Genomic DNA, 26,956 nt, shown 5'->3' with positions numbered 1-26,956 from the left:
GCCTGCTTGTCTCCATCTGTAGCTGAAGCTGGTAATTATAGTTGGGAGAGGCGCCCGCAGCTTGATGCCATCTGCCAGCGGGACGGCAGAGCCAGGCTGAAGCGGGCACAAAGGCCCAGTGAAGTTCCCTTAGCTGCGGCCGACAGGAGGACCAACACCTGCCAGCGAGCCGCTGGGTCTCAGTTGTTCGGATGGGGCACACGATGGAGGAAAGCGAGGTCTGGTCAGAGATGATGGAAGCAGTGGGTCACATGCAGAAAACCAGGACTAACAGGGTGTTTCAGCTCTATTACATAAAGCAAAACTCCAATAATCGGAGTGAGTGGCTCTTTATACTGACTTCACACAAAGTTAAAAAGTCAGTCAGTCATACCATCTTGTGGCTGAATACATGCAGTGCAACTAAATAAAAGCATGCATGGTAAGCCTTTTTCTTGAAACTCAAAAACGAGCATTCCGGACACATGCTCACAAGTCTAATTTAACAACCAAGCGAGTGTAGTGACAGGAAGACAGCTGTGCTCCTGTCTCTCGCTTTTCTTTGTGTTGGCACAGCGTAGTGCTCCACAGTCTGCTCTAGCGCGGCCATGCCCTACCCCTGCTCTGCCCGTCCTGCATGTCACCAGAGCTTGTGTGCGAACCGCTGGTGAGCGTGGACACAGATGGTGCGGGTGGAGCAGCGCATGAATTTATGATGCTGGAGGGTGAAGTGTAGCGGGTCGAGGCAGATGCCCACTGGCCCCGCGAGAGCCCCTCTGCTCGGTCAGCCACAGCCCTTCGGCTTCCCACCAGATGCTGCAGAACCCCAGCGAAACCTCTCACGCTCTTCAAAAGATGGACATTGACATGTTTGATAGAGTATTTAGGTTGGATGGAAAACTATGGAACTTCTTATGAGACTTCACATGGATTTATTGGAAGACATTTGAGAGGTTTTAAGGGTTAGTTCAACCATAAAGTTTAAATCAGCCCATGTGTTACTCACCCTCAAGCCATCCTAGGTGTATATGACTTTCTTCTTTCAGAGGAATCCAATCAGAGTTGTAAATATGGATATTTTCTTACAAAAACACATTAATTACCAACAGGAGGTCCTAATTCCCAGAACTGTGTTAGGCACATTTTATTATGAATGGATGCACTTTATTTGACTGTCCAAAAAAAAAAGAAAAAAAAGAAAAGAAAAAACACCTGCCCAATGCCATTTAACAGATTGGAATTGACAGGACAATTTTTTATATAACCCCAATTGGATTCGTATAAAAAAAAAAGACATTACATCTAGGGTGCCTTGAGGGAGTAAAACATGGGCTAATTTTTTTTTTTTGGTGAACTAACCCTTTAAACAGACTTCTATTGAAGGCGGGTAAAGAAACATTTCATTTCATTAGGGGTTAGCAGCACTACTTTTTTATTTATTTATCTATCTGGGGTTATTATAAAACCCTGTTCCGTCACACTTGTGCAGTGTGAAACAATACGTTTAGATGTTTAGCAACAGACACCAAATCGCCTCATATTTACATGGACAGTCACGGAAACACTGCACGCTGTCAGTTATAAACACAGTAGTTTCAGCATTTGAGGGGGAAAATGTCAAATTAAGACATTTTAGAACTTAGAATTAATGCAAAAGTCTTGTAAACTTTAAAACATGAATTTCATAAATGTGTGCTTTAAAAGCGAATGGTTAATGTGCTTGAATCACTCAACGGTGGTGGTCCTCATGGAACCCGCTAACCAGTAGAGATGGGCCACTTTTATTTAAAATAAAATTAAAAAATTTTGGGGAACTATTCCTTGAATTATGAAATTCTTTAAAAATCGTATATTTTGTATATAAAACTTTCTTTACTAGAGCCACGTTGGATGCTCTGATTTCTTTTAAATTTCCACTTTTCTTCAGACATATTACTTATACAACACATCTAAATATCCACTCAAAAACATTGAATACATTGTACGATGTCGTCAATATATTTGGTCTAAAAATATATTTAGTGGCACTTACCTGACGCGTGAACTTAACAAAATGGTGGCCGCTGTCTCGTGAAACCCATAGACAGTACAAGAAACCTGCTAAATCAGTGCTCGTGCACGTGCAGAATTATCTCAACATTGGCTGGATGGATTTGTATTAATTACGTAGCTTTTAGTCAAGATTAGCATTCTGAATGTTGATTGGATTAAAAAAAAAATCTAAATAATTTATTTTTTTATATATATTTTTGCAGACTTTACATAATATGTCTTTACCACTAAACGCCCAAGAAAGAAAGTTGGTTCAACTTTGATTTATTTTATTTTATTTTTTATTTTTTACCAAAAGTCATAATTTTGTGTGCGAAGCCCAGAATTTAAGCTTCCGAATTGGGGTGTGTTATTGAGAAAATTTATTAAATGCATGAGCCCAATGGTCTTCTTAGTAGTTAGTAAAGAGTTGTTCTAATGCACAAGAAAAAGCCAAACAACTGCATTGCAGCATAATAATATATTTAAACATGAAAACAAGTACATGTAAATACACATTATATACAGTTAGCTACAAAAAGTGTTTCAACAAAATTACAAAAAAATTAAATAAAATAAAATGCAAGGCATACTTCACTTAACAGAGAACAAGAACTAAAACTAGGTGTACCCTAGTCATCAACCAGTTATTAATGTGCTAGACAGTGAACATGTGGGCTTACACATCACATTTGGCAAATTGTTCCCAAAAGTATTACTCCAAAAAAATAATTAAATAAATACACAACTCCTAGAGTGACCTGAAAAGTAAGAAGTTAAGCCTCACTGGCCTGATTACTCTGACCTAAATTGGCAGGCACATGGTAATGCAGGTTGCATTTGCATCTTCAACAGGTTGAGGATAAGACCCTTCTGGGTTGGAAACACAAACTAAAGCCAACATGTGTGTTATGTTAACGAAATGTATCTGTAGATGACATTACTTACCATATGTATAAAATATTAGCTTACTTTAATGATACGATTGTGAAATCTCTGTTATAATCAGTGATCGATATGTGACCTACTGTCTGATACCAGGATAATAATAAAATCTCTCAGCAACACCCAAGCCTACAAGCTTCGAGAAGGCATCAGGTGACATGTCTGCTACGTCTATGGTGCGTGTACAGTATCTGTGAAGATTCAAATGGAAGAACAAGGTTTTATCGTCCTACGAAAGATCATATAGGAAGCATATAAAAGCAAGTGGTAGTCTAAAGCTCATTAGAGCCCCTGTGTGCAAGGTACAAAAGTGAAACATCCTCGGCCACCAGCATGCATATGCAATTAAACTGAAACAAACTGGCTGAGATATTGAGGTTATGTGAACATGCTACAAGAAAATTATGAAAGCACTGCTAAGAAATGTTTTCCTGTCAAGTGTTTGTAATATGTCAGGATAAACAAGATCAAAAATAGCTTAGTTAACCTTAATACCACATAAAGTGTAGAAACAGTGATGCTGAGAAAAGATACAAGACGATGTGTAACAAAAGGACAGAACAAAAGTGTTTGCTTCCAAACACTACACATCTGTTGAACTCCAATGGCTCATCCAATCAGCTTCTCTGCTCCTCCGTAACACCTTTCAATGCAAGTCAACATATTCAGAAGAGCAGTCTCATGAACAGATGAGTGTTTTACCAATGCACCTGCAAAGTGTGCTCAGGAGAACGAAACAGGATCATAGTCGATCCTCTGTCAAATGAGTGGAAAATCACCTCCTGAAGCTGAATCGGTGCTAGGTGGGAAGAGGGTCGTCGTCGCCACGTTTACACTTGCACTTGCAGCAAAGCACGAAAGGAGTGGCCAGCAAAAGGAAAGGGGAGGCCACTAGTAACAGCAGACCGAAGCCAGCAAAAATCCCAACAACCTGAGCACAGAGGTGACAGATCCAGGGAGAAAAAGAGTACAATTGTTAAGAAAAAAAAAGTACTATATGGTACTATACAGCAGGTATTCTGTCATGCTTTGACATGAATCAGATGACATTCAGCCACACGGGGGCAGCAATGGCTTTGTGATTGTATCTTGGTGTCTTTCCTAAAGCTATTTGTATGGATTTAGAAAAGAGATAAAGAGTAAAAAGATTATAAAACTCTACATTTCCAGTTCTAAAAAATCTGAAAGACCTGTCAACAAGCAAACATGCTATATATAATTTATATAATAAATAAATACATAAACAAAAAGGTATTGTATTATTTTTGAATAGCCTTTGAATTTAATGTAGTACTGAATAGCCAAATTTAAGTTAAATACAAACACAAAAAATATCAATGTGGATTATGAGGATCAGCCACCTTTCTCTTCTTATTCCCAATATAATAAAGTAACCAAAAGCTCCGGTCTCTCTGCACTGTAAAGTAAGCCATTGTGACGTAAGCCACTTTTGTAATAATAAACATAATATCTCCCTACTATAGAAAAATCAGTCGTGTCCTGATGGCTATTAAAAAAAGAGAGAGTTATTTCAGTTGATTTGTGTAGGCCAGCTTGTCTTTAGCACTTCAGATCTGCAGTCAAGAGGGTTATGCTAATTTGGTACATACCTGTGTCCGATGCCAGATGACGGAGGCTCTGGAATGACCCAGTTTATTCCGGCAGGGTCCTTTATCATAGTGGATCAGTAAAAAGTCATCCTGAGGAGGCGAAGGTGAATATGAGTTTACATGGAGAAGCAGCACTTTCAACATATTGCTCTACTAAGCATAACTGAACTGAGGGAATTAGACATATAAAGTTATGCTTTTACAGTAAATAATTAGTACAGATATTTTTTAAATAATAATAATAATAATAAAAATAGTTAAACAGGTCATACTGTAAGAACATCTTACGTCTAATGACTCCAGGCAGTACCAACAGAAGGCATGCTTGCAGTTCTTACACATCATCTGGGCACAGCCTTCATCTCTCTCAATGTAAACTTTACATTTAGGACAGCGTTTGATTGGAGCCTCGTCCTCCTCACTCTTGAGGTTAGAGCTGAAATTCGGGAGATGAACATGCAACAGAACAGGTCATGAGTGTCATGTCTTCATCAAGGCTATTTGAATACCTCTGACATTGTAGTGTTAGGTTCGGAATAAATTATTTTACATAATGTTGTGAAACTAGAATTTCAATTTGCTAACATGTGTTAAATGTGTATATAAACAATACAGTTGAGAAGTTTGTGGTCAGCAGAAAGTCTCAGGCTCATCAAGGCTGCGCATTATTTGATTAAGAATTCAGTATAACATCAAACTTAGGAAATATTATTTTAAATTAAAAAAATAAAATGTAATATATTTTTGAAATGTAATTTATTCCTGTGATGGCAAAGCAAATTTTTCAGCATCCATTACTCTACAGGTGCATCTCAATAAATTAGAATGTCGTGGAAAAGTTAATTTCAGTGGGTTTGGCAGTGTGAGCAGATGCCAAATCCTGCTGGAAAATTAAATCAGCATCTTCAAAAAGCTGGTCAGCAGAAGGAAGCATGAAGTGCTCCAAAATTTCTTGGCAAATGGGTGTAGTGACTTTGGTTTTCAAAAAACACAATGGACCAACACCAGCAGGTGACATTGCACCCCAAGTCATCACAGACTGTGGAAACTTAACACTGGACTTCAAGAAACTTGGGCTATGAGCTTCTCCACCCTTCCTCCAGACTCTAGTACCTTGGTTTCCAAATGAAATACAAAACTTGCTCTCACTTTGGACCACAGTCCAGTTCTTCTTTTTCATAGCCCAGGTAAGACGCCTTTGATGTTGTGACAGTGAAAGCCGTGACATTTGCCAAGTATGGTAACCCATATTTGGAGTTGGTGCTCTGCATTTAACCCATCCAAGTGCAAACACAGCAGTGAGAAGTGAACACACCATGAACACACACCCAGAGCAGTGGGCAGCTATATATCCAGCGCCCGGGGAGCAACTGGGGTTTCAGTGCCTTGCTCAAGGGCACTTCAGCCATGGGTATTGAGGGTGGAAGAGAGCTCTGTTCATTAACTTCCTCCCACCTACAACTCCTGCCAGCACGGAGACTTGAACCTTCAACCTTTGGGTTAAAAGGCCAACTCTCTACCAATTAGGCCACAGCTGTCCCTTATCTGTGTGTGGTTCAACAAATTCCTTAACACGTCTGTGTGTGGTGGCTCTTGATTCCTTGACCCCAGCCTCAGTCCATTCCTTGTGGAGTTCACTCAAATTATTGAATTGATTTTGCTTGACAATCCTCATAAAGGCTGGGGTTCTCTCAGTTGGTTTGCATATTTTTCTTTCAAACTATTTCCTTCCAATCAACTTTCTGTTAACATGATCGGATACAGCACTCTGTCAATAGCCAACTTCTTTGGCAATGAATGTTTGTGGCTTTCCCTCCTTGTGAAGGGTGTCAATTATTGTCTTCTGGACAACTGTAAGATCAGCAGTCTTCCCCATGATTGTTTAGCCTAGTGAACCAAACGGAGAGATCATTTTGAAGGCTCAGGAAACCTTTGCAGGTGTTTTGAGTTGATTAGCTGACTGCCATGTCACCATATTCAATTTTTTTGAGATTGTGAATGGGTGGGCTTTTGTTAAATGTGAGCCAAAATCATCACAATTAAAACGAACCAAAGACTTAAACTACTTCAGTCTGTGTGCACTGAATTTATTTAATACACCAGTTTCACAATTTGAGTTGAATTACTGAAATAAATGAACTTTTTCACGACATTCTAATTTATTGAGATGCACCTGTAGTCTTCAGTGTCACATGATCCTTCAGAAATTCTAAATATGCTGATTTGATGCTTAAGAAACATTTCTGATCATCAGTGCTTAAAAAAAAAAAAAACACTAGTGGAATTCTTTGATCAGTAGAAAGTTTAAGAAGAGCATGCATTGAAACAGAAAGAAGATTTCTGCTGTGAATGCTACATGATTTGACACTGAGGATTTAAAGTACACTAGTGCAAGTACCCGTTTTCCCCAAGCAGAAAGGTGGTAATTGGCAGGCTCTCCTGACACGCCTGGCCGCTGTGGCAGTCTGCCCTGCAGGCGGAGCAGAAACGCAGACTGCACTGAGGGCACTGCACCGGCTGTGGGAGCTGCACCTCTGATTCATTCAGCTGGCACACAGCTTGACAGGAGGACGATGGGCACCAGGTCCGACAAGGATCCAGAAGCACCTCTGCAAAGAAAAACCAACAGCGTATTTGAAATTATGACCCATTTTATTTGATCTACGACTTCAGACATCTACATTCCCAGCTTGACAATTGGAATCAGCTTTTGTTTTGAGATAAAAGAGGTTGATGTATGAACGCATACTCCTAGTCTGTATGATGTAAGAACTTCCTCCCTATGGAAAAAGACTATGCTGCAAAAAAGCTCATTCTGAATGAAACATTTAACAATGTCCTGATCACTTTATGTTGCACTATTCTGTGTAAATGTTTTATGAATGTGTCAAATTTTGATGCAGGCTTTTCAAAGAGGTTGCTTTTATAATATAGACATGACAAAACTCACAGACCCATCTTATTGGAACAAAGCATTATTCTTTCTAAATACAATGCATTTCTTAAAGTCACAGTATATAAAAAAATAAGAATAAATAAAAACACTCAAAAACAAACTTTTATGTCAAGGGGGTAGGACTGGGCGTTCATTATCGAACACGATTCATCTGCAATAATGAACGAAATATTGCGTAGCCAATCAGTGATCTACAGTTCTGTCTATTTAGTGCCTCTCCATTTGAAAGCAGGTGATGGCGATTTAGCAGTAATCAGGGAACCAGATTTACTGACTAGATGCGCATGATCATATCGTTAGATATCGCCCTGCCCTACAAGGTGTTCATACACATGATTGAAAATGTGCTTAAAAAGTTAAACCAGATTAATGTACTTCATGAATCTCTCAGGAAAACTCACCTCGCTCAAACTGGAGTCTCTTATAACGTTGCATGACTTCGCTAGCCACCATAAACTCAATCTACATTAGAGAAAGAGTATATGAGCAAGATTGATACAAGCGAATGAGCAAGAGCTTGTTGTAACACTTTGACTAAAGCACAATTATTACTAGTCCCTGGCAAAAATGACAAATTTTAAGTACGCTTACCTCGTTTTCCAGCAAATGTCCCTGTTTTGGGCAGGCAGAGTCTGGACAGCTAATAGCAGTTTCAAGGCCCTCTTTAATGAGGAGTTCAACATATTGCTTCAAACACTGTAAGAGACAGATTCTTATTTTTTTTTAATCTTTGAAAAAATAATGAGACAACTGCTGCCTGTGGTTGTTTCCACCCACAAACGCTCTGTTAATTGTAGTCAAGCCAACATCAGACTGTCACAGCATTCTGCTGAGACAACATTCAAGAGCTGCTTGTAGAGAACAAGCCAGTATGGCCAATATCAAGATTTAAGAAGCTAACAACTGTCAAAGCACTAGTATAGAACTATACTGAATTACAGTTACCGTATGCGCGGCGGTAAGCGCCAGAAAGGCTGGCCACCTGCTGTATGTACACATACTCAATTATATATTCTACATCTAGAATAAAAAAACTCTATCTATCTATCTATATAATGAAAAATAGGACTAAGGCAGGTCACAAACAGTATTTATGGGCTGGCTCCTGTATATTCAGTGCTGTTACATTACTGCTGTATTCCCACTTGTGAAAGGCTGTCTTACAATTTGTTGTGTTAGTCTGGAATACACACACTAATGTGGCCTATGAAGACAGAGTCCTTACCAGACTGCAAAATATGCACTGGCACTGGGAGATGGTGGTCATCTGTTCCAGGGGAAACTCTCCCAGGCACAGTTTACAGGACAGAAGGGGCGCCAGGTCCACGTCCCAGCTGGGTTCATAGCGAGAGCTGCTCATGGTATGCGGATCTGGGACACTAAAAGACAGAAATGATAAAAACAGCTGAAGCAGTCAATAAATATACTTTTATTTTAATAAATTAAAACAAAATACTGCAAAATATAATCAATAATTCTAAATGCAACAGTTGAATTTAGACAACACTACCAGTGTACGTTTAGTACAATATATTTACTACAGTATTGAATAATATTTTTTTTTAATAATATTTTCAGCTTTAATTTTTTGCATTTATTATTATATTATTATTTGTAATCTAACATTTATTTTTAATATTTTCCCTAGCTTTAATTTTTTCTTTTTCAGTTTTAGTTATTTTATTTCCTCAAACTTATTTCAGTTAGTTGCTATGTTTAACTTTTTAATCTAATATCTATAGGTCTATTTTATTTTACAGTACTTCAGTTTTTTTTCTCCAATTACTGAAAATATTTAATAGTTTTTGTTTAAATTTAAAATTACACTGATCAGAGCAATACAATTAACATCAAGTAAAATAAATAATTTGCTAAATAAAATCTCTGAAAACAGCATTTAAAAACAGTGTCTTTAAAGATTAACTTTAAGTGAGCATTGACAATAAAGTCATCTTTGTAATAAAGGTAAAAATAGTGGGGGGTCGTCAGACACTTCCTCTTTAACTATGACTGGATACAAACATTTGTATCCATTAAAACATTAAAATGTTTGGTCTGCCACAAGAGTTTTCCCTTCAGAGATCTTCTGCTGTTTGCCAAGGGCTTGTTCAATCAGTCAATGGCAAGTATGTCAATATCCCTCAGTACTGCTGCCAGGCAACCCAAAGAAAACTAATGACCGTCTCTACTGGAGAGCCCTACAGAACAGACTCCCTCAGAGAGTACGAGCTACACAGCGCAGCCTGCTAAAAAACAAACAGACTTCTGCAAAACACACTGTATGCGTGAACTTTCAAAAGCACCTTCACAATATGCTACAACAAAACTTTTGCACTAAAAAGTAATGTGATTCACCACATCACATGCTGAAGGAATTAATTGTTGAGGAACATTCAGATGGTCTAGTTCCCCACAGCAGATCTCTGTGTAGGTGGAGACAGATGGAGACTCATGTGTTTGCGCCTGCAGTATCTCATTGTGTTGTGGTGGGAATAGTCGACAGCCCAAACAGCAAAGGGCTCTCAGCAGGCTGTGCGTCTCTCTGTTTGAGCCTTTCACCTCCGTCACACACCCACACAGCCTTACCCAGACAAAGTAACTCACATGTCGTATGTAAAGCCACGTGTATGGGATGAGAGTATTCTGTTCTTTATGACTGTCGGCTGTCGGATACAATCCTGGTGAGACATTGGGTAAAAGCCAAGGCAGACTGTGGTACATCAGTGTTTTATGTTGGACTGATTGTATGATGTACATCTTAGGACAGTGCTGATGTGGTAATCACAGCACTTTCTTACATCCTCACCTTAAAATGGTACCACACAAATGAGGAAAATGAAATTTTGTAGAATATATGGGTCTATCATTGACGAGGCAGTGTCGATAATGTGAGGACTTCTTTCTATGACAAACACACTGCATCAGACGTCAGCACTTGGATGTGCACCTAATTGGTTCTTCATTTGGCAGTTGCCATAAGAGCAGTTACACTGCAGGACTGCAAACCAACTTCACTGGATGCCCATATACATCACAGCAGCAATTAGATGCCTCTCATTGTGAAGGCAACAATAAATGATAAAAGCCATCAAGGTTTGCCCTACTATGAAAGAAATCTTTCAAAATGACCAAATTTGTCTCGAACATCAAAATGGTAGCCACATTCGTGCAGTATAGCCTTACATCAAATCTCATCAGGAACAACTATATTATATTAGTGCGAGGTAGGGCTAGGCGATATGGCCTAAAATAAAATCTCAGATTTTATTATTTTTTTTATTCGATTTCAGATTTTTTTCTGATTTTCCCCCCAACTTACAAATGGCAGACAACTTAAAGCAAATTTTGCTTTTATTTAATCAAAAGCAAGACAAATGTAACCCCCATTTTCACATTCGGCTGGAAGTCTCTGTTTCAGGTGTTGGAATAGGTTTGTGGTGCTGCTGCCTTTGACTGCGATGGGCTTTAGGCAAATGTTGCAGCGTGGGTCTCTTGCTCCACATCTGTCGCAGCAAACCCATACCAGTTCCAAACAACAGATGATTTTATTCCTTTCTTGGGAACAAACTTCCAACTCTCACTGGTAGCCATGTTGTCGCTTGCTGTTTCGTGTGTGCTATGATGTTGTTGTTTGTCTCTTGCCATACTGCCATGTTAAACTAAGGCCGGTGACACACTGGATGCGTGGGGTCTCTGCTGCGTGTCAGGAGCGTGGCGGCTGCCTCGCGTTTTCTGTGTCTTTACACACCAGAAGCGTGCCTTACGCGGCGCTGGCGCGCTGCTGCTGCTGTAGGTGACATAGAGGGAGGCCGTCAACAGACCAGGCTCTTGTCTTCATGACAACAATATCAACTTTTTTTTTTACACACCTACACCTACGCCTACTGATAAAGGACACCATCAACAGTATTGACGGCAAAATAGACTACGTTTGACAGTTGCAATATTTGAAAATTGATCATTATTTATTTATTTTTAATTACATATATATCTGAATTTATGCCAACCTATAGACTTTCAAATATCAAAATGTCATGAATTAATATGTATTTGTGTACAAAATGACATATAAACTTATTTTCCTAGTATATTTTACCTGGAAACACTTCCAACACGCGCGCGTGTCACGTGAAAAATAGGCGTCGGTTCTATTTCTAGCATGCACGCGTTTTCCGCGCGTCTCACGCAGGCAGTCTGCAAGCTCTAACCTGTTAACATGGGAGCAGAATCAAAAACAGACACGCCACGCTGCTGAGACGATTGCGCCACGCATCCAGTGTGTAGCTGTCATAATGCTACGGAAGCTCCGGGGAGCCAAAAATGCGCCATTACAAAAACTTGATTTAATTCATTCAATCTATTTTTCGCCCAGGCCTAGTGCAAGGGCTGGGCAATAAGGTTATCCAATGGCCAGACAAGTTTCAATCTCTCCTCTCCAGCAACTTGTTGTCACTCACATGAAACAATCATCCATCAATGGCCACTTTCTACAATCCAATAAATTCCCAATGGATGAGTTCAAGTCCCCCCCATATATATTTTTTTCTGATTTAATGAACCATGGATATATAAAGCCACAATAAACTAGAAAAGTTATTCATCTAAAGCAGCCTCTGAAATGATATGCAGCAAATATCTGTCAACTAAATAACAATAGGACTCTGAAAAAGCACTCTTCCAAAGATCTAACCACTCAAACAGCAGATTCAAATACAAACAACTAGAACAAATTAAATTAGATTAAAGGAACAAATTACCAGAAACAAAGAGGTCCACCACACCCAAAATCAAAGGGGAAATTCGAAGGCATGAAAGAAGGCCTATAAACCTCCATTGTGCATTCATCTAGACAGCGACTAACCACATCTGGAGCTCTTCCTCTATAGGTCAGAAGGGAAGGTCATGAAAACCCTATATAACTGGGGCACACACAGCGGTTTGGCACAATGAACCCCTCATAGGGTCCAAGATGAGGACAAAGAGTGGCCAACAGTTTGGCACAGTAATTGAACTTTTCTATACAAAGACAGAGGTTAATAGCCTGAACTAGCTGACAGCTGTTAAGCACGTTTTCTTGTAGTGAGTGCACTAAAAGGCACTCACAGATCACTTAATAAAGAAACTGGTTTCGCTCAGTTTTGCAAAAACATTGAGAGATGCCAATAGAGCTTTCACCTAAGCTTTTAGAAAACAAAATGAGTAAAATTATATAACAAATGATAAAGGTCTTGCGTAAGATCTATTTTTAATTTTATCTAGGTTAAAGCCAAATTAAGCTGTTCTCAACTGTCGCTCCAACGGTCTCTTGTGAGCAGGGTAAAAACAGTTTGGCTACAGTCTAGACCTTCGATAGAAACATAAAAAAAATAAAAAAAACATTATCCTCCATTAATGAAAACAATGTAAGGATAAACTCAAAGCATCAGTATTTTTCATTAATAAAGACAATAAAAAAACTTATTTAAAAAGCACATTTTACATTAACTCACCCAGTTTTATATCAAACTTTTAAAAGGTGCTGAAACCATTTACAGCTTCACTTTAAATAAACCTGACAGTGCTCATAACACACATGCTTTTGGAAGGTCTTCCAACTTGTGTGAGTAACAAAACTGAAATCCCTGAGCAACCTAATTGCTTAATTGGATTACATTACGAAGGAGGAGTATGTGAACACTTAAGCATAACTGCGTGAGTCAGACTGCTGCTTAGAGAAAGACAGTGACTGAGACAGAAAAAGAGAGTTTTTGCATTCACAGTAATTTGACAAATAACACCTTGAAAAAAAAAAGGCCTTTCATGAACTTTGCTGACCCGAAACCTGGTTCCTGTCAAGAAAATAAAATATAGCTAATGTTCTCAGTCACTGTATTTGGAGCAGTTTTCTACAGTTCCCTCCAAAGTTAGCACTTTGACTCACTATCATGTTGTTTCATTTTAAAGGGATCATATAATGTTGCTAAAAAGAACATTATTTGGTGTAATGAAATGTATTTATGCAGTTTAAGGTTCAAAAAACAAATTTTCCACATTCTTGTTCCTCCTTTATGCCCTGCCTTTCTGAAACGCGTAGATTTTTAAAAAGCTCATTGTTCTGAAAAGCAAGGTAAACGCTGATTGGCCAGCTATCCAGTGCACAGTGATTGGCCGAATGCCTCAACCGCATAAATTTTACACCCCTTAACATACTGTCATGCTGCGTCCCGATCAGAACACCGGCGCGTCAAGAAAAAAAAAAACATTAAAACCCATTATAAAAAAGGCATTTGTAGCATCCAGCCAACATTTGGTCGGCGTTATGCAAATCTTCCCACATCGTGATGCATACATGTAGGGGCGTGTTTGAACGAGGCATTTTAGGGGGCGTGGACGAGTCTTAACTGTTAAAAAGTATATCTCTTTGGCTTTGAGACTCCAGTCTTTGCAACTTTAGGGATCATATCTATTCACAAAAAGCTTGTAACACTCCAAAGAGAAAGGAAAACTTGAAATCGCATCATATGACCCCTTTAAAGTGATTTTCTAATCTTGAGGGCTGTTCATACTTGCACACAAATTGAACAACTGAATTGAATTTGAGAACTGAATCAATGAGACTCATGAATAAATCATTCAGACTGCTTTTGTGAACAGGATCAAATGATCCACTAATGAAATCTGAATCAAAACAACCATTCATTTTTAGTGAATAAACATCTCAGTTGTGGTACATGACATCATGGTATGACTTCCAAAGATATATAGCAAACAGCACACTAGTTAAATAAGCCATTTATATGTTGTTTATATTCCCATTTCAAAGATTGGCAACACCAGTCCTTGTTGATTTTTTATGTTAAGACCAACATGAGTCATGACAGTAAGTACATGCTGGCAATTTTCACTTTCGTTGAACAGTTTATCCCTTCAAATTGTTAAATAATATATAAATAATAATAAATAAAATAATAGTTAATTATAAAATCATAAAAGGTTTGGATTAAAACAGAATTTTCCTGCTGTCTATTCCAATATGGTCACACTTAGGAAAAAAGATTCACAAAATAAGCACATGTATCCTCATTTAGAACAGTGTGGTCTGAAATAATCTCTGCAAGGCAGTGTGCAGGTCAGGAGGAGCGGACAGTGTTCCTGCCAAGCACAGGATGTGAGCTCTACCCAAGGAAACAGCAACACTTCCTGTTTTTGCCATACGCATGCCAGCATAATTATGACTAGGAGAGCCCAGACTTATGCTCTGCAAGACTAATAACTGGTGTAACAGTACAAGTACTGTACATGCAGAATAAGTTTTGAATGCCAAAAAAGCCTTTCTACATCCAAAATGTGCCAAATTATGATTATGATCATTCACCTAAATAATTGTATTTTCTCTTAATTTGCAGAAAGATCTGAATTAAACATTTTTTCTTTTCTCTCAAAAGATTAAGGGAATTGTACTGTTGACACTGAAAGGAAATCTTGATCAAAATATGCAGAAACCAACAGCCATGCATTATTCAAATAAAATGTTGTTTATACCACAGCGTAATTGAATCATTTAATGAGAATATGTGGGTAATAAGATCATGTCAGATAGAAGTCTAATCTCACAAACAAGGATTTGAGATCATTAGCAAAGCGTTAGTAAAGTGACAAATCGCAATGTGCACCAGAAATCAACCAGATGAATCTCTTGAGGGCTTGTTCCATTTTAGCGTAGACAACATGATCTAAAGAGGATTTAACAGATTATGTGAATGGCTGGGATCAAAGGATCTGTAGCAGTTAAAAATGCACACATTCATCTCTCATCCAACGGTGTCTGAGAAAACTATAAACATATATATGTCTAAGGAATACCGAGAAATATGTAGGAGAGTTTGTCTTGGTGTATTCTCTGTTCTCATAAGTGTCTATATCAATACTTGATATGCTTCCAGAAGTTTTGAAAGTAGGTTGCTTTTTTACTTTTTGGTGAATTTGTAATCTCTGTTTTGAAGTCACTGGCCTGTGGCCTCATTAACTCGCAGATTAACCTACTTCACTGGGTTTCCTTCTACTGATCTGTTTACTGTACTTCAGATCCAGTGCCATTCATTGTTCTTTTGATGTCTGGAATTGTTTTGTTTTTTTGTTAATATTTGATTATAGTAGAAAAGCCACAATTCTGTGGCATGAACTTACAGTGAACCCAGAGTATCCAGAACATGTACTTAGAAGCTGTACCTGTACTGTATCTAGGACATGTGGTTTGTGAAGAAACTAAAATCATGAGTGAGCTGAAATTATTAATTAAATCATAAAAATGTAAAATATAAATGATACAAAAAATATTAAATATTTCACTCGCTTACCTCAACCTTCTACATTGCGAGTAAATTACTCACATGTGCAACTAAATTTTCACTATGGGTGACTAAATTAGGTCTAACATTAGCCAATGGCTAATAAATTCTCAGATTTTACTTGCCAGTGTGTGAGTTGGAGGCTAAGTAAAAGTTTAGCATGGATATATTTTTACTCGCCAAACACTCTGATTGAGAGCTTCAGAGTTTCACTCTCCATCAGTGATCTGTGATATTTTTCAGTTCATCTGAATGGATGCGCAGCGCACTTGTATTTGTGTATTTAACGTATCATAAACTCTAGTGTGAAGGCGCACACTTATCCGTCGCTTTGTCTCACACACACGCAGAAAGAGAAAGAGAGAGAGAGAGAGAATTGATGCACCACATATAAATTATATTCTTTGTTGTATTTTCCTGTCAAAATAACGGTTTTCCTTTGGAATTCTTCAGCTTTTAAGAACTGTCGGATTTTCCGGTAGTGGGTGGAGCTGATGCATAAACAACAATCTCATTGGCTGGCGCTTACCTATTGTCGTCCTTGTATTGATTTCAGAAAATCAGTTTGAGCGAAAACATAATATTTCTTCATATTCATAAATCCAGTAGCTCATTAATCCCCAGTGCATTTTATATTGTTATTAATAGTAGAATTCGTATCATTATCTAATCACTATTTATGTTAGTTTTTTTCCGATATATCTTTTCCTTTTATTATTATTATTTTTTTTACAGAAACACTGAATGACCAAAAAAGCACAACCACCAGTCCAATTAAAATGTTCAGTTAAAATTACTAATATGCTTTCAGTCATGGTATTAATGCTAATGACTAAAGTTATATCATTAAATAATACTTGATTAGCATATTATAATGACAGACTGATGCAAACAATGCACTTTCAGTTATTTACAAACAATATATATTATATATCAGTCTGGCGAGTAAACTAAAAAAAATTACTAGCCAATGGCGATTCAATTGCCAAGCTGTCCATAGAGGGTTGTTACCTGCATGTCATGTGACTTAATTAAAATCAGAAGACAATGAACATGTGAATGTGTTGTTAAGTTATTACATAAAATATACGCCTGTGAAGGAGTACAATCTGGTATTTTGCATATCTGTATTAGACATGTGAAAGTATTCGGTATTCGGTATGCACTGTATTGTTATCATGGGCACTTCTAAATACTGTGAATAATTATATATTACAAATTATTCAGAATTGGAATGCATTTTAAGAATCCTATTCCCATCAACTGGTCAAAATGCACAACACCGCTGTATGCTGCTTGAAAGAGTGTGCGCTCTGATGTAAACAAGCACGCATGAGAAGCACATGGAGAAACACGTGAGAGCTGCGCTGAATGAAAGCACATTCACTCTCTGACAGCAGATGGCGCTAATTTGCAGATAAAAAGCAGCCTTCACTCTGGAAACCCCATAAATAAAGCAGCCACACTACATTCTAAAACGTATTTAAATAGCCATTCAAATTTGTGGATTTGCTATGGTGTTCATCACAGCGCCAAATACTTCTATATTTAGACTTAATAGGCCATTTATTTTCAAACTTTTTTTATTTTAATCTGGACTACACCATTGATTCTTTATTGTTTGTTCACACTTTACATTAGGGTTTCATTATTTAACATTAGTTAACACAAACTTCCAATTAAAAATTCTTCTGAACTTTCTTTAATATTAGGTACTCCAATATTTAATAACACGTTGCTAAAATCGAAAGTTGCAACTCTGTCATTTAATGAGCTAACATGAACTAAGAGTTGTAATTTTTTTTAAACAAAGATTAATAACTTCTGTAGCAGAAGCAGAAGTTTTTTCTGTATTGCTTTATTGTATTTAAATGTTCAGTTATTTTTGTTATAAAAAAAGTTACTTAACCTGTTATACTGTATTATGACCAATTTTTCAAAACAAAATTACAATACAGTGATAATAACGTATACCGCGTGATAAAAGCATGAGCAATTAATCTCAACAGGAAAAGTTGATACTGGCATTATATCCCTAATCTGTATGATATATTCATAACATTCTACTTTTAACCACAGCAAGACGGATAAAGATTGTGTTGCAAGTTAAAGCTCACATCTGTAAGAGGCAAATCTCTTTAATGAATCCACATACACTACGTGCAAATTCATGACTTTAATCTGAAACTGGATCTGTGTGACGACGGAGTGAGTTAAAATTTTCCTACAGTATGAACAAATCGCTTATGACATCTTGGACAGGTTCAAAAAGAAACATTATTCTTAGTCTTAAATGTGAATTTCCAACTTATTATATATGCTAAGATACATTAATGCTCATTTGATTGTGTCAATGTTTGACTGTGAATGTCCGTAGTGATTTAATCACACATACATTAATCATACATAAACAAACAGTTTATGTTGTATATGAAAATATAACACATAAGGTCCGGTGACTCCGGTACAATCCTCAAATGCCCTAAAATGATCTGACACCCCTGATGTGGGCTGATATTATGGTCCACTAGACATCAATACACCTCTCCTTCTGTAAAGTTGATCAGCATGCAGTGAGTCACCTCAGCCTCTTGTCCTCACTACGCTGAAGAGATGCTAAACAGCTCCCTGATCACAGATTTGAAAATTCATAAAGAACACATTAGTAGGCTAATTTATTTGGTCTGGCCTCAGTAACAATTCAACTACCTGTGCCGAGACATTAACAAATCCTTGATGTAACAGTTAAAGTGTCTGTGCGTATAGAGCAGGAAGACTGAGAACTAGCAGGCACAGTTTGTTCCGGACATGGGAAGTCCCTGTGCATTTCATGAAAGGGACATTCAGAGATGACCAGCTGTACTACGGCAGACACTAATGCCACTCTTTCATGCTCAGTCCGCTTCTGCAACGTCACACTCAGGTCAATCATCTTCCTTTCTCCTCATATTCATGTCTGAACGTCCCAATTTAGATTAAAGTCACCAATCTTCCCGTAATCCAAATTAATGGAAATTAATGAAGTCTCCTGTCACTTTTAATAATAGGTTTCTACACACTACGTTATACTTTTTGCCAATCAAAAGATATATATAGAGTTCAATATTCGAAACAAGCATGATCTGGGTCACTCAATGAGGATAAAAAAAACTATCTAATTGAAAATTTGAAATGTTGCCAGTTGGCAAATAGAATAAATAATTTTAAGCTTTTTAAGTTTAAGGTTAAGGTTAAGTTTAAAGGGATAGTTCACCCAAAAATCTAAATTCTGTCGTTCCAAACCTGTAAGACCTTCGTTCATCTTCAAAACACAAATTAAGATATTTTTGATGCATTCCGAGAGCTCTCTGACTCTTCATAGACAGCAAGGATCCTTACAAGAGTGAGGCTTAGAAACGTTACAAGGAGATTTTTAAAATAATCCATGTGACATCAGTGGTTCAACTGTAATTTTACAAAGCTACGAGAAAACTTTTTATACACTGTTTTCGCTTTGATGTTAGCGTAATCAGCGTATCCGTGTACATACTTTCGCTACATTGCATATGTCCTTTACGTATGTGATACTGCACTATAAGTTGACGCAGAGAAGATGAATTGTTGAGTAAGGTCTTTATTTTTGTTTTCTTTGTGTACAAAAAGTGTTCTCGTAGCTTTGTAAAACTGCAGTTGAACCACTGATGTCACATGGATTATTTTAAGTCTTCTTGCTAAGTTTCTGAACCTTGATCATGTTGATCCTTGATCCTTGCTGTCTATGGGAAGGAGAGAGCTCTCGGAATGCATCAAATCATTTTTAACCTGTGTTCCGAAGATAAACGAAGGAATTATGGTTTTGGGAATGACATAAAGGTGAGTAATTATTAATGACAGAATTTTCATTTTTGGGTGAACTATTCCTTTAAGCTAAAGTTACGGACAGACAAAAAAAAAAAAAAAAAAATCTCATTCAAAATATTAATAAAATATAAAAGCTGAAAAAACTTTAGTTAATAAATAGCTAGGCCTATATACTGTATATACTGTAGGTTGGTTGTCAATACTGTCAGTCGGTTTGTTAAATATGCTTTTTGTCATATTACATTTATTTCCTTTTGCATTAAACATCCTGAATAAACAACCAATGTGGGAAGCATATTATTGCAATCAATCAACAGTAGCCTAGACTGTCAGGCATTATATAACAAACTATTAAAGCAACTCCCACAAACATTGTAAAAGGTCACGTTTTGACTGAGGGAAAGAGATGCACAAGATCTCATCTGTTTTCTGAGTGGACAAGCTGCCAGTAAACAATACTTAGGATTCCTAAAAGTACATTTCTAAAGTAAAATAGCATCCATGTAAATGTCACTGTTCTTATAACAGTACACTGGTAGTCATATTTAGAGGGAAAGCCCTATAGGGTAATGTTGTTTTAAACCAACCTCCTAAATGACAAGTTTAAAATATAAGAGTTTCCCTGGATCATGTGGATCGGTTCAGGCTGACAACATCCTGAGATTTCCCAAACATCAGTGTACTCTACTCACATAATAAATGCAGTATATTACGTGTTTCAAAGAGACGGCGTCAAAAGCAGTTACCTTTTTAAACACAACATGCAAGGTGACAAGCAACCAGAACTAATCACTGCTGTCATATCAGAATAGTTTGAACTGACAATGAATACGCCGCTCTACTCATTGTCATTGACTACATGCATCGCTTACCTTAGAATGAATCTATTAACGTTAGTTGTCAATCCGTTGCGAGAATATCATCAGCTCCGTGCACAGCTAAGCACAATGTCTTCCTATTCGTCCACATTTGCCACATATAAATAAATAAAAAAATCAAAGCTCACAGAATCATAGCATATAAAGAGGCTAATATCAGAGAAGCTGGTCAGACTAGTCGCTGTATTTCTCTGGAGAGGCGCCATTTGACTGCGCATGGAGGCGCGCGGTTGCAGAGATGCGTCGCTCGCGGGAGCCCTCTGCTGACGCGTCGCGGACAGTGCTGTCGGTGTACGGCAGACAAACGGGAACTGCCATCTGCTGGTGCTTGTCAGCTGCATCGCGCATAGAGCTGTCCTAATTTGACCTGATCATGAGACATTAGAACAGCACAGCACCACAAGCACACACACACACACACACACACACACACACACACACACACACACACACACACACACACACACACACACACACACACACAAACTGTCTTATTGTAAAGCATCTGTTTATTTATTACTAAAAATACTTAGTGTGGAGTGGAGTTTGATCCAGGTCACATTGAAATTACATTGACTGAATGTATCAAAAGTATGAGACAAAACTCCTACTGTTTTAGAATAAATAATAAAAGAAAAAAATAATAATAAATTACAGCTGTCAAACTTTTAATCGCATTAAAAAACAGTTTTTGTTTAAATAATATGTGTGTTTACTATGTATATTTATAATGTATATGTTGTACCCTTAAAAAGGGGAAAAGTAACGGGAGAAGGTTTAAGAAACACACATGACGCAGCTCTCGCCTTCACTCGTCTGTATTGAATTGCTTTTGAACAATGTATACAAGAAAACATACATTTCAACATTTGTGCACTCATCAACCAGTCACGACATTTTTAATGCTCTCTAAATTATCTTTTTTAACTTAATTACCATATAAAATGTTAATTGTTTTAAAGTTATCAAAATACATTTTAATACTCCTTTTTAAATGAGTTCTCAAGTAACACAAAAATGAATTGTACTTTTAACAGCATCCAGCAGTATTCAGTATCTCAGCATCACATGGATTCACCCTTGTAGTGATAAATACAAAATAACTTTACAGCAGAAATATGTGTACATGTATGTAGTAGTAACTAGCTTAAACACAAACGACACAGTACACACTCATATATGTCGAGACTCGGTCACGACGGAGCCACGAGGTCTCCAACTGCTAGCATAAAGTTACACATCTTTGCAGTTAGCACGAAACTCTTTAAATAACGCAAAAGTCTCTATTTTACCCATATAAAACCATAACACCATAACGAAATGCATTATTAACATATGTTATTATCTACATTGCTTTGTGATTGGTAAGTACCTTAAAAAGGGGAAAAGTAACGGGAGAAGGTTTAAGAAACACACATGACGCAGCTCTCGCCTTCACTCGTCTGTATTGAATGAGGAAGAGAAGCGCGCGCATGCAATCCCCCTACAGAAGCACTGAGGCATTACCAATAGATCGACGAATAATCAACCAATAGAAGGATCAGAATTATCTACATTCCACTTCTCAAAATTACTCGTCTAATTTTTAACAGTGACAACCTTAATACAGCTTTTAACTTTGACAACCTTAAAATGTATTCTAATATAACCATTAATATAACAGACTATAGTAAACCTATTGTAAATTAGATGAGTTAGAAACACTTGTCACATACTCCCCCTCAAAATTGATGTTGTCCCCAACATCCGAATGTAACCTTTGACCTTTAGTGCAAAAAATAAAAAAATAAAGTTTAAACCATACTCTATTAATCAACACACAATGCACGGTTATTTCAGATTAACACTTCTGCTACATCGTATCTTATATAGTGCAATATTACAGACTGGAACTCTTTTCATACATTCCTTCAAGCACAGGTAAGTACCCAATATCTTTTAATGTCTTTGTTCCCTGTTTTGGTCTCTATTTCGTGTCCACTTAGGCACATGACTGCCGTGTTAACAGTTCTGTTTGTGCAACATGTTTAAGTAAATTACACTCCCCTTTTACAAAGGTCCACGAGTGTGGTGTGATTCACTGCAACAGTGTCATATGAATGTGAGTGTAGGGTGTAACCACAGTCCACCTTATGTTCAACAGTCCATTTGAATGTGTATTCTGTGCTGAACAGTCCATTTTGAGTGTAATGTGTATGCATTTACTCAGTTCAGTTTCTATCTTTCATGCGCTTAGTAACATAAGTATTGTAAGTGATGTGGCTGTGCAATGTATGTCCGCGGAACCCTCCAATTTGGTTTTTGTAATGTCCTAATGTTTTGGCAGGTTGGGGATCCAAGCTTATCATACGTGAAAACTCTCGGCCGTCTGTGCTGTCGTCTGGGCCGCTGAAGCATCTCACCACTTGAAACAAGCAAGGGGACAGCTTCCTCTAAAGACATATCCTCAACAAAACTGTCCTCTCTCTCCAGTGGGGTTTCCATTTGGTTTGTCGTTACTTGTTCTCTATCTGGCTCAGGTGGCATGTTTTCCTTAGCCTGTGTGTATTCGAGCTCCGGAGGTGTACTACACACAGGGTTCATTGTCTCAGGTGAGCAAAGCTCAGATTGCTGCCGAAGTGACACTGGATAATACTCCTCTCCATCATCCTCTTCGTCTGACTGCTCTGCTTCCTCTATTTGCTCCACATTCCTTTTCCTTGCTCTTGGCTGCACTGTCGTTTCAAGGGGCAGATGGTCACATGGGAGGAGAAGGTTACGATGTAAAACCCTTGATCTCCCTTTTCCTTTTTCAGGTCTGAGTTCATAAACGGGAATATCTGGATTCACTTGGCGCACAACTGTGTGGATAATATCCTCCCAATGGTTCCTCAGTTTTCCTGTACCCCCACGAGGTGTCATGTTCCTGATTAAAACACGATCTCCAGGCTGTAATACTGAGCTTTTAGTTTTACTGTCATAATGTTTCTTACTTCTAATCGTAGCTTTGTGAGCATTCTCTCTTGTGATCTCATAGGCTTCTTCCATGCCCTCCTTCCACTTTTCCATGTAGTGATGGTGATTACAGTTTCCTTGTTCTGAGGTCAAGTTGAATAACATGTCAACTGGCAACCGTGGGGAGCGTCCGTACAGTAAGTAAAAGGGGGAAAATCCTGTCACTTCACTGCGAGTACAATTGTATGCAAAGGTCAGTTTGTTTAGGGAGTCTTTCCAGTTATTTTTTTGTCTCTCTGTGAGGGTCTTTAACATTTGAAGTAGTGTTCGGTTAAACCGCTCTACCTGTCCATTCCCTTGGGGGTGGTAGGGAGTAGTTCTTGACCCAGCAACTCCACAGTACTTTTTCAGTTGTGTGAACAGTTGGTTTTCAAATTCACCACCTTGATCGTGGTGTATTCTTGTGGGGAAGCCAAATCTAAGTGTATAGTCATTAAATATTTTGTCTGCTGCTGTTTTTCCTGATTTTGAAGTTGTGGCGTATGCCTGGGCAAAACGTGTAAAGTGGTCAATGATTACAAGAATATATTCATAGCCACCTTTACACTTGTCAAGATGCAAGAAATCTACTGAGACAAGTTCGAATGGTTGAGTGGTGACAATGCTCGTCATCGGGGCTCTGGTCTCACGGCTTGGCTTCTTGTGTTTGAGACATGCACACTTCCTTGTGACATAGTCTTCTATGTCTTTTTGCATATAGGGCCAGTAAAACCGGTCTCGGATCAGTGATGTAGTCCTGTCTACACCTTGGTGGCCCATTTCATCGTGAAGTTCCTTTAACACAGTACTTTTATATTTTTCTGGAAGAACCAGTTGTTTTCTACTTGTTGTTTTCCTGTACAATACCCCGTTTTCATTCATGTCCAGTTTGTCCCACTCTCTAAGAAGGCTTGTAATCTGTGGGCTGAGCTGTCTTAGTTTGTGACCTGATGGTTTATCTCCTGTCAATTTGAACTGAACCACGGGTCCCACAGTGGGGTCATTCCTCTGGTCATTTTTAACTTGTCCTGATGTTAGTGGACGGAGTAATGTGTCTGTAGTTAGCATTTCACATTCAGCTGAGATACCCATGGACCAAGATACGCTTGACTCATCCTGACTTTCCACTGCTTGTGTCGCTGCTCCAATCACATCATACGACATTTCCTCTGAACACTCTTTCATAAACGTCTCCTCCTCCAAAGGCATTCTGGACAAACTATCTGCATCAATATTTTCTTTACCAGGGCGGTATTTTATTGTGAAATGAAAGTCGGCCAGCTCTGCTACCCAGCGGCAGCCTGTTGCATTCAGTCTAGCAGTGGACAGCACATAGGTGAGTGGATTATTGTCACTGTAGACAGTGAAGAATGGTGCATAGTATAAGTAGTCGCGAAATTTCTCTGTGATCGCCCACTTTAGGGCTAGAAACTCTAACTTGCCTGAGTGCAAATGATAATTCTTTTCTGCCGCAGTCAAAGTACGGGACCCATAAGCAATCACACGTAGCTTTCCATTCTGTCTTTGATACAATACCGCCCCTAGTCCCTGATTGGAAGCGTCAGTATGGAGGATGAATGGCTGGGAATATTCTGGGAAACCTAGAACAGGGGGCTGAATAAGACATTCTATCAACCGTTCCAATATGGTTTGATGCACATCAGACCACTCAATTGCTGTGTTGGATGGAACTCCTCTACTGTTTCGTTTTGTTTGCCACTTTCTCTTTTTAGTTTTCAGGGTCTCAATCTCAACAGGTGCTTTGAGCAGGTCATACAAAGGGCTGGCAATACGTGAAAAATCCTTGATATACTGCCGGTAATAACTCAACAGTCCTAAAATTGCTCTCAACTCGCCAACAGTACCTGGTTGCTTATCTTTTAGGGCTCTTACCGCAGCAGTATCAGCAGGGTCCATTCTGTTTCCCTCAGCAGACACAATTCTCCCAAGGTACCGCACTTCTGTCTTAAACAGGTCACATTTTCTGGGTTTCAGTTTAATCCCATGCTTTCTCAGCCGTTGCAACACCTTTCTGACGTCACTGACATGATCCTCAAACGTTCTGCTAAACACAAGAACATCATCGAGATATGGCACACAGATTTCATCCCTTAAGCCTTCTAAGCACTGTTCCATGCAACGTTGGAATGCTGCAGGTGCATTCATGAGTCCAAACGGGATCCGAACCCACTCATATAGGCCCCATGGGGTAACAAAAGCTGTTAAATGTCTACTTCCCTTTGCCATGAATCCCTGGTGGTACGCCTTACCCTGATCCAGCAGTGAAAAGAGGGTGTTTCCTCCAAGGGTGTCCATAATGTCCTGCACTCTGGGGATGGGATGGCGGTCTGGATGGGTTTTCTTGTTGAGCTCCCTGTAGTCAATGCATAAGCGCATAGTACCATCTTTTTTTCTGACACAAACAACTGGAGAGGAGTAGGAAGAGGTCGACTTTTCAACCCACCCTTGTGCTATCAAGTCCTGTAAATAGTCTTTCATCTCTCTATATAAAGGTTTTGGAACAGAGAGGTAAGTTCTTGACACTGGCTCACTGTCTTTTAGTAAAATATCCAATTGAAGATTCTCTGCACAGCCTATGTCATTATCAGACCTGGAGAATGACTCTGACTCTTCTTTTAACATCTGACTGACTGTCTGCCTCTGGTGTTCATTAAGATGAGTCAAATCAACAGGAGGTTCCCATTGTTCTTCGGTAGGGGTACTTCCAATAGAATTTTGAGCCTGGACATGGTGAATGGATGCGGTTGGTAGGTTGTCTGTTTTAAATATGTTGGCAGGATACACTGACCCGGCTGACTGTACAGTACCAATAACAGTCCTTCCTGACAGAATAATGTCATGACTTGTAGGGTTTTGCACAGTGACAATAATTTTTGGGGTCATCCCTGCCTTTACTGACACAAGCGTGTCACAAAACTCTAGTCCTTCAGGCCAACGTGGGTTATCATCAGGTTCAAAGATAAAAGTCTTATCCTCTCTGAAAACTGGGGCCTGTACTCGACACTCAATTTGGACGGAGGTACGTTTAGGCACACTGACTCTCTCATTGGCTGTCTTCACATTATAGTCACATGTCTGTCCTACACTCACAGCATTAATAAATATTTTGGCTTTGTTTTTCCTGAGATGAGGAAAAGCCATCCTTACTGCCATCACAAGGTTGTCTTTATCCACATGCTTCGTTTGACCTCGTAGATTATCTAGGACAAGACGCTCGATGACATTGAAGCCAATAATAGGACATTGTTGTTGTTTGCCTTTTAACACTAACATGGGTATTCTCAGCTCATCGTCACCAGCAGTTAGTTTAAAGGACACTTCGAGCCATCCAACATACGGCATTTCTGTTCCATTGGCTGCTTCGATTTGCAAAGGGTCAAGAGGGTCAACTAGCTC

At 38.5% G+C, this 26,956-nt stretch overlaps 1 protein-coding gene across 2 annotated transcripts; it reads right to left on the bottom strand.

Moving 5' to 3' along the window:
* Nucleotides 1-2,476: 2,476 nt before the first annotated feature.
* Nucleotides 2,477-20,759, bottom strand: rnf144ab (ring finger protein 144ab). 2 transcript variants are annotated; one of them, XM_026261340.1, is made up of 9 exons: nt 20,561-20,759; nt 8,747-8,900; nt 8,113-8,217; nt 7,923-7,983; nt 6,964-7,174; nt 4,854-5,001; nt 4,566-4,655; nt 3,735-3,886; nt 2,477-3,598 (listed from the first exon to the last, which is right to left on the bottom strand). In XM_026261340.1, the coding sequence occupies exons 2-8, from the start codon at nt 8,879-8,881 to the stop codon at nt 3,755-3,757; spliced, it is 882 nt and encodes a 293-aa protein (XP_026117125.1). In that variant the 5' UTR covers nt 8,882-8,900; nt 20,561-20,759; the 3' UTR covers nt 2,477-3,598; nt 3,735-3,754. The 2 variants fall into 2 exon arrangements, with proteins under 2 accessions (XP_026117125.1, XP_026117124.1); XM_026261339.1 differs by having other exon boundaries at nt 2,477-3,886.
* Nucleotides 20,760-26,956: the final 6,197 nt, after the last annotated feature.

This window comes from Carassius auratus, unplaced genomic scaffold, assembly GCF_003368295.1.
Source record: "Carassius auratus strain Wakin unplaced genomic scaffold, ASM336829v1 scaf_tig00215821, whole genome shotgun sequence".
Classification (NCBI taxonomy): Eukaryota; Metazoa; Chordata; class Actinopteri; order Cypriniformes; family Cyprinidae; genus Carassius; species Carassius auratus.
The sequence above is the reverse complement of the archived record's forward strand: the minus strand, read 5'-3'. Positions and strand labels throughout refer to the sequence as shown.